This window comes from Sardina pilchardus, chromosome 20 (assembly GCF_963854185.1).
Source record: "Sardina pilchardus chromosome 20, fSarPil1.1, whole genome shotgun sequence".
Classification (NCBI taxonomy): Eukaryota; Metazoa; Chordata; class Actinopteri; order Clupeiformes; family Clupeidae; genus Sardina; species Sardina pilchardus.
In genome coordinates, this window is record NC_085013.1 from 18,894,499 (window position 1) to 18,903,040 (window position 8,542).

General features: G+C 44.9%; 1 protein-coding gene across 1 annotated transcript; it reads right to left on the reverse strand.

The window, feature by feature from the left end:
- Positions 1-2,862: 2,862 nt before the first annotated feature.
- On the reverse strand, positions 2,863-7,474 carry tmem151bb (transmembrane protein 151Bb). The gene is made up of 2 exons (XM_062523057.1): positions 6,772-7,474; positions 2,863-6,025 (listed from the first exon to the last, which is right to left on the reverse strand). Exons 1-2 carry the CDS (start codon positions 6,856-6,858, stop codon positions 4,592-4,594), a joined length of 1,521 nt encoding a protein of 506 aa, XP_062379041.1. The 5' UTR covers positions 6,859-7,474; the 3' UTR covers positions 2,863-4,591.
- Between the last annotated feature and the right edge of the window lie 1,068 nt (positions 7,475-8,542).

The following is an 8,542-nucleotide window of genomic DNA, read 5'->3' on the forward strand; positions in this document are numbered from 1 at the left end:
CACTAAAAGTGGAAATATCCAAGGGGGCAGAATACTTTTAATATGCAACTGTACAATGCTTCACTGAAGGGAAAAAGAGAGTTGGACTTCTATGCATAGTATATCTGCACCTCCACACTCTTATACACTTACATGGCATGGCTTACATGTCTACCCTCTCTTTTTGTCCATATATTTGACCAATGACTAATGTCTGCACACATACTGTATCTACTATCCTTGCACTGCTGCTATAACTCTTATATTACTATGTTATGTTTATTTTAATTGTCCATATATTTATACTAGTACTGTTATTACTATGCTTACTTTTTTGTACTGTACATATTTATTGCTGGTCACTAGAATTTAATCTTGCACTGTTGCACTGTTGGACTTATTTGCACTACCAACTTGACACACACCTCATACTGGATCACAGTACCAATCCTCAGTACATTCATGCACATCTTTATCTATAGTATTTTACTGCTCCTTTAGTCATGTTGATTTGTTGATTTTCTTTGTATTTTCCTGTTTACATTGTAATGTATGTTGTGTATGGTGTGTTAAGCTGCTGGGACGTTGAATTTCCCCTTGGGGATCAATAAAGTATCTATCTATCTATCTATCTATCTATCTATTTAGCTGATTTGATGCTTTTAGAAAACTATACAATATTTTGTTAGTGCTATCAAGGTCTGCTTCATGGAGCCACTATTGCTTCAGTCAAAGCAATAAAAAGAAGTTGAGGTTGAGACAAACACGCTTTATTAAGACACTACAAACTATACAAAATGTACAAACCTACAGACGAACAGGACAACAAGAGAGACTAACCAACAAAGGACAGAGGAACAAATGGCACAAGGGAAACCAGACACAAATACACAGTAATACACAGAAGGGTCACTAGGGTGGCACATACACATTCAGTCCAGGCGGAATCCTGACAGCAATGAGTCAATGTAGGAAGTCACCACTGCCAAAGTTTACTCATTAAACTAACCTTATATCAGTCGTAATCCTGATTAGGCTCACACACAATAAGTGTTTTTTTTAACTTGGGAAACGCCCCATTGACCTTTATACTATCAGACATTTAAAGATTATATGGTGGACTACTCTGGAATTTAAAACAATTAACAAGTACAATACAGATAATAGGTTTATGTTTATTTTGGAAACTTACCTCACACACTTCCAACTAACCTTAAGACCAGTGGTTCCCAACAGGTCTGGCGTTCAAGCCAACAGATAAGTTGAGCTACATGGTGACACACAAAGTGCCTGTAGGCTTACTGTTGGAACATGCTGATGTTTGGCATTACATTTGTGAAGTCTTCAACTCCTGACGTCACATTTCAAAGTATTCAACAGGTTTGTCTTTTGATGCATGCTTTGTTTCCATGTGGCATTTTGGTTTTGATGGTTTCATGCTCTCATCTGCCAGCAATTCACTGCACACCACACACTGGAGTTTCTATTCAATTTTGTCCTCAATTTAAGTGGATCTATATCCTACTTCAAATATTCAGGGCCATAGCCTACTTGCGTATAGCGCTAAACTGATGTTTAACATGGACTGTAACATTAACATTGTTTATGTCCATGGCAACGACTAAAATACAAATGAAGTCTATCAAAATAAAGGTCCGATACTTATGTATGGAGATTGCTCATGTCTCTGTGAATGTGTTCACAATTTGACACTCTATGTATTTTTAGCTCTGCCCGCGTAGGTGGGGGTCCTCAAGGGCACTCCCCTCCCTAGAGCTGGTTTACTGTCTTTTAACTATATTCAATTGTATATGCACATTATACACATTTAGACTTTTGAGTATTCTTTCACCAAGGCTTTGAGTTTATTTCTCTCGGACATTCAGATTGAGCTTATGACTCATCGTTTGCCTTTCTCCTTTGGTTTGTTTGTTATGTGTTCACAGGTTAGAAACTATGGTTTTGGGAGGCCTGGCCTGTGGACAGTGGAGGCCAGGCTGACTAATCGCTTGGAGGGGGATAAAGGTGATTGTAATTTTTGAGTGTGGTGGTTGCTGACCATGAGGACAGTTTCCATAGGTCCTGCATCTCTCCTTTGCTGTCTTTTACCCGCCACATTTACATTCCCATTGCTTTGGCTCTGTTTCCTCTCGAGTTTCCACTTCTGGGTGTCTCAACAGTCCCGACCCACCAGTTAAGAAACACTGCTTTAGACTATCAAACATTTAAGGATGCAATGTGCTACAGAGTTGAAAAAGCTGTCCATATTGTCTGTAACAAATACAGATCTTTTTATGGTGACTTTACCTTACACTCTCTTTACTCTCTCCTCCTCCATAGTTCACACATAGATGGAGACATTCTGCCACCTACTGGTCCAACAGCACACTGCGGCTGATATATACTGTACTTCTAGGTTGCGTCTTGGACGGCGTATTCTGTAAACAGTGCATGCGCACTGTAGACAGAACAAAATCAGATTCAGAAAGTGGCCAGTCAAGCCAATTAATTAATTAATAACAGATTGATAGATGGATCAGAATTGAACAGTGACTGCATGTGATTGGTTTATTCAATTTCAATTCAGAGTCCCCACCTTGACATAGCTTCCCACTACCTACTGTGCAGTGCATTCACCACCGATCTCAGGCCTCAGGAGTCAAATGCAGACATTGTTTTCTAGGGTTATCTTTGCATGTGGAATCTCAAGAAGATTAATGAAGACTACAGTAAGCAATGCAAGTCAGATTCAGCTAATGGCAGTTCTCCACCTTGACGTATTGGATCTGTTGAAAGTGTTTTGTTGGAGGCATCACCCATCAAATGGACAAACACTCTGTGCAAGTAGTCAATATTCAATCAAAGCACTCTTCTTTTAAGGAACTCACATCGCTTTATTATTTTTATGTTAAATGACATAATCCATTAAGGAACATTATCATGACAATAATTGCTTTTCCTTTTTATTATCTGATCTAGTATTATTCACAATACTGCACCAATATATGTATGCTTCGCAACATTTGTACCGTCTGTGCTACATAAAGGCAACAGTGTGATGGTGGTGAAACCTTTTTTTTGCTGAGTTGTGATCTTGTGTATAGGCAGTATAAAAGTGGTTTACACAATAAAAAGGTCATATTTTCAACAACCACCTTTGAGGCTGCGCAGGCAGATGATGATGATCGACGTCTTTGGGCTGCCCACAACCAGTGGACCTATCATTCACAGCTCCTCAATAGATTTTACAATTTGGTCAGATTACCAATACCATTCGGTCTACATTCAGCTTGCACATTTTAGCACATCCTTTGACAATGCCTCTTGTCATGAAACATCCGTATGCTTTTCGGGTTACACACGTTTAGCTTCAGCCATTTACAAAACTTACAACAGTCTGACATTTCTTTTTTAAAATCATATGTACACTTGTAGTATATAAGCAGAGGTTGATCGTTGCATAGCCAGTTGCATTTTTTCACCTTCAGAGATATAGAGGGTATATGGTGGTTACATACAGTAACTTACGATGAACAACAGTGTATAACCAATTTACAACACGTTATAAAATACACACAATACATTTGCGAAACATATTTGCCATCACAGGCATCCCAATGCCACTGTAACCAAACGCTGTTTTTACTCATTTGGTATCAGTTATTGGCAATGTATATGTGTATGCCCATTTTTCTCAAATAATGATTGATCTACAGTAATGCTGCATTATAAAGAATGCCACATACAATATCATTGCTAAGACGCAGGTATGTACATTTTATGATTACAGCGTCAAGCATTCCCAGTGTCTACATGGAATATGACGAATAACAATAAATCTTGGAAAGTTGCTCAAAGTCTTATAAAATACGACAGTCAGTTAGATTGGACACTTAAGTGCAACGTGGTCTGTGGTACTACCACCTGTCCATTAAAACAAAGACTCAAGATAAAAACTTGAAAAACTTGAGTCCTGTGCACCCAGGAGTATTTTCAGTCCAGCCCAAAAATGCGATTGTGTAGACAAGCAGACACGTCTCTGAACCGAGGGTCTTCTGAAAGCTCAGTTTCTACTTCTGTGTGATGACAGTGCCCGTGTGTCAAACCGCATACTGTACATACAAACGTTTACTTGCATTGTGCCAGATTTCCGATGGTTAGTAGTACTGTCCCAACATCTGCGCTATATACTTACACTAAGTAGTTTGAAGTGTACAAGTAGGCGGTTTGAGACACGGTCAAGTGTACAAGTAGGCGGTTTGAGACACGGTCAAGTGGCTGTGCTGTACACCTTATTGCTATGACGGTGAGAATAATGCCATAATTGCTGAGCTATGTACAAAACAGAGACACTTTCCCCCGCACACACACACAAGTTGAATATGATATTTCGGGCTTCTGTCAGCAGTGTATCCAGTCCCAACGCACTGTGGTCCTGGGGAGACCACTGCACAGCGTCCCAACACCGAGCTATTTGGTTCCTGAGTGACAGGAGATTGAGATGAAAACTCCATGACGCTGAGGTGAAGTGTGTATTTTGTATGCGTGTAAAGTTCCGTTCCACCTCCACCCGTTCCCTGGTCGCGACTGGCTGGTTTCTCGGGTTCCTTTTTCAGAGCGACGTCTCGACGCAGGAACCGTTGCGGTGGAAGGAGCGGTGGTTGGGGCAGCTCTCGCTGCAGTGCACGATCAGCACGGGGAAGTAGAGCGCGTCCTGGTAGGGCGGCGGGTCCTCCTCGTTGGGCGGCGGGCGCGGCGGGCGCGGCCCCGCCAGGCAGCGCGTGTTCTCGCTGGGGCTCTCGGGCTCGTCCAGGCTCCCGCTGCCGCTGCGCCACAGGCAGCTCCGCCGCGAGCCGTACAGGCGGCCCAGCGAGAAGCGGCTGCCGCTGAACGGGAGCCGCGGGCTGCCGCCGCCGTTGTTGCCGCCGCAGATGCTGAGCGCGCTCCGCGAGAACACCGACGAGCTGCTGATGGCGCGGTGGCACCGCTCGCAGTTCTGCCGCCCGAAGCCGCCCGAGCGCTGGGCCAGGTCCATCAGCCCGGCCTCCGAGTAGCTGGGCACCAGCTGCTGGTTGGAGCGGATGTGCCACTCCAGCTCCGTGCTGTCGATGGTGTTGACCCGCGGGATGCGGCGGCCGTACGGCCGGTCCTCGCACGGCGTGACGGGCAGGTAGTCGGCGCCGAACAGCTTCTCCACCCGGTAGTGCGCGTAGGCGGTGCGGTACTCCGCCAGCACGCGCAGCGGCCAGGACAGCGTCAGGAACGCCGTGGCCCAGAAGACGTAGTTGGAGACGTACCAGGGGTGGTGGTCCGGGTCCGAGAACGAGATGACGAACTCGCGGAAGTCCACGTTCTTCAGGTGCATGCCCTCGCGCGCCTCCATGTAGTCGTCCAGGCCCTCGTTGTCGGTGAAGAAGCGCGCCCGCTGGGTCAGGTAGGAGTTCTCCGACTCCACGTTGGCGAAGCTGAAGCATTTGGTGAAACGCAGCTTGGTCAGCGCAGCCTTCTCCAGGCCCGCCAGCTGCTTGGAGATGTCCTTCACCCCGCAGTGACCGTAGTCGAACTCGGCCTCGGCCACGTGCGTGTTGACCCGCTCGTGGTACACCTGCGTGGTGGTGTAGGCGTCGCCGTTGCGGTAGCGCGTCACCTGCCGTGTCCGACGCACGTAGTGGTAGCTGATGGCCTTCCACCAGATGCACGGCTTGGCCTGCTGCATGCGCTGGATCCGCTCGTACACGCCCTCCACGTCCACCTTGTATTGCATCTCGTTGCGGGCGTGGCAGTGCCAGCACTCCACCAGGTAGACCACGTAGAGCATGAGCAGGAAGGCCAGCGGGATGTAGATGTAGCCGTCAGAGCACGGGCTGTCGTGGTACATCATGGACTTCCCTTTGAAGGCACTGTCGAAGGTGAGGCGGGTCACCTTGGTGACGTGACACCACACCATGGCCCCGATGCAGCCGTACATGAGCATGGAGAGCAGCAGGCATTTCCAGAACACCTCCCGACACAGTGACTTGGTCAGCGACTGCTTCAGAGGCCTCTGCTGTGAGGCCAGACAGGGGGGACAAAACAGTTTAAATCATACCGTGGAACATCCTGTTGCAATGACAGTTATTCTGTACATGGAGGAGGGGTGGATGGTGCCTGGGGTTTGGCAGATTATTAGAGTGAGGCAAATTAACACAGCCTTTGGACCTACAGTATGCACCTTCTTTTCTCACACACATCCACCACCGATCTCCCCATAATGGTTCTGTGCTTACACTGACTTCTTCAGCTCAACTGGATAATTGTGTGGACTGAGATATTCAACAGAAATCTGATTAAAATCACTACATTCTTCAAGTGCTATAGTTTGGTGACATTACCATGGAAATGGCAATTATAGGCTACTTCATGCAACCTGTGTGGTCATGTGCAACACTGTATGGTGTAGTAGGCTAATAAACAACTGGGATGACAGATTCATTTCTGTCATACTGTCTGTCAGCCTTTTACTGTCCAGCATGGTCGGTATCCGAATTCCCCAGTAATTTGGTAAGCCTGTTTTCTCTCGCCTTTAATGCCATTATGTTAGCTACACAAGCAACACAATACACATAGGCTACGTCAATATGTTACCAGTAGCCTACTATCTGTCTGTATCGTTTGTCAAAAAAACATTCTCTCTCTCTGTCTCAAACACATACACCTCTGCATATATAGGCTAATGGGTGGTCTGGTTTCACAGAACATGCGTTATCCTTGATTCTGAAGAATACGTTTTATATTATAACAGTGGCCTAATACCTCCTCTCTGGGGGACTCCGTCTCATCCTCGAAAACAGTGGTGGTACTGCTCTCACTTGCAGTCGCAGCCGATGCTGGAGGGGACATGGTCTTGTTGATGGTATAATAAGGCGTGGATCACTTCACAGATAAACGCCGCTTATCGCCCTTTGTTGCCTATACCACTGACCACCGTACCGGCTATTAGAAAGTTATTCGCACAATTAGTGAATTGAGGATTTTATCGGAATGATACAGACGTCTCGCTTCACACCCGTAAACAGGAGACCCAACCATTGACAGTATTCAGAGGGATGGGTGGAACAGCCATCCTTCTTTAGCCTGGCGCTAAATATCCTCAAGATGAAGAGTCGCGGTGAAGATGGCAGGTGCATCAAATGAAAAGGCTACTAGCCTACAACATCGCAAACCAGACCATAAGTAGCCTACGGACTGTCTCTACAAAGGTCTCGTTGCTAATAACGAATAGGCTATTAGCGTAAATGATCGTCGATATAGCCTGAAATCTAATCGAAGCGCCATATCCCTTTGAGGGGAAAAAATAAGAGGTGTTCTTGACACCATTAAGGTAATCTGAAAGGCGGCGTACCTACAATGTACACAAATTAGACTAATCGCAGGTCGTAGCAGTCAGAAAATTAGAAAATACTTTCAGCTTGTCAAACAGCATTCTTAAAGCCATAAGCCAAGTGTACTTCCTTTGTTGGCCGCATGCTCGAGGTGGGGAACGTGACCTTGCTGGTGCATCTTATAGCCAACAAGCTGTCCTCCAACGGCAGATGTCGTCAATTTAGCAAATTCAGCAGAATATTGGCTCCTAAAGTCTACCATGGTGGTGTAAAGTTTTAAGCAAAATAGCCTAGGATAGCATATGCCAAGTCAATTTAATTTAATTTAATTACATTGCAGTAATTACCCTATGTAGCCTAGTCTAATACAAAATGTTTCTTCAAGTAGATGAGTTGGAGACAGTGTAGCTGTATAGTGAAGTGCAACATTGTTGGTCTCATTCTCAGCTATAAAATCAAACAAAAGGCAATGCACATTGCTTTAAGGTACAGGTGTAAACGCCTAAACACACACACACGCACACACACACACACACACACACACACACACACACATACACATACACATACACACACACACACACACACACACACACACACACACACACACACACACACACACACACACACACACACACACACACACACACGTGTAGTATCTTATTGTGCCTTTGGTTGTGTAGCTCAGGTAAATGCATCTCATATAAGCACTACTGGTGCTGTTATAAGGTGTAGACCACCCGCAGCACTCCATGTCCTATATTATAAAAACAAACAAACAAACAAACAAACAAAAAGGGATTGGGTAGACTAGTTTATAATGTCTTAGCTGCTTTTTGCTCAGCTTGTATAGCTTGTTAATGTGTTTTTGTCTCCAAACAATTAGAAATGCATCACAATCTCACCCTAAATACCCTAAAGTAATAGTGTTAAAGCTCTTATGAATATTTTAGCTAATGTGTTTTCCACCATTATTTAGGCTACAAGCGAAACCATAACCGCCTCCTGCATCCAGACGGTGATACGGATCACTCCCAGAATTTAATGGGTTCTTCCTTGGCTCATTTCAGACCTCTCCTGAAAATTTAATCGAAATCCATCCATAACTTTTTTCAGTTATCTTGCTAACAAACAGACAAACAGACAGACAAACAAACATACATACAAACAAACCCCGATGAAAACATAACTTCCTTGGCGGA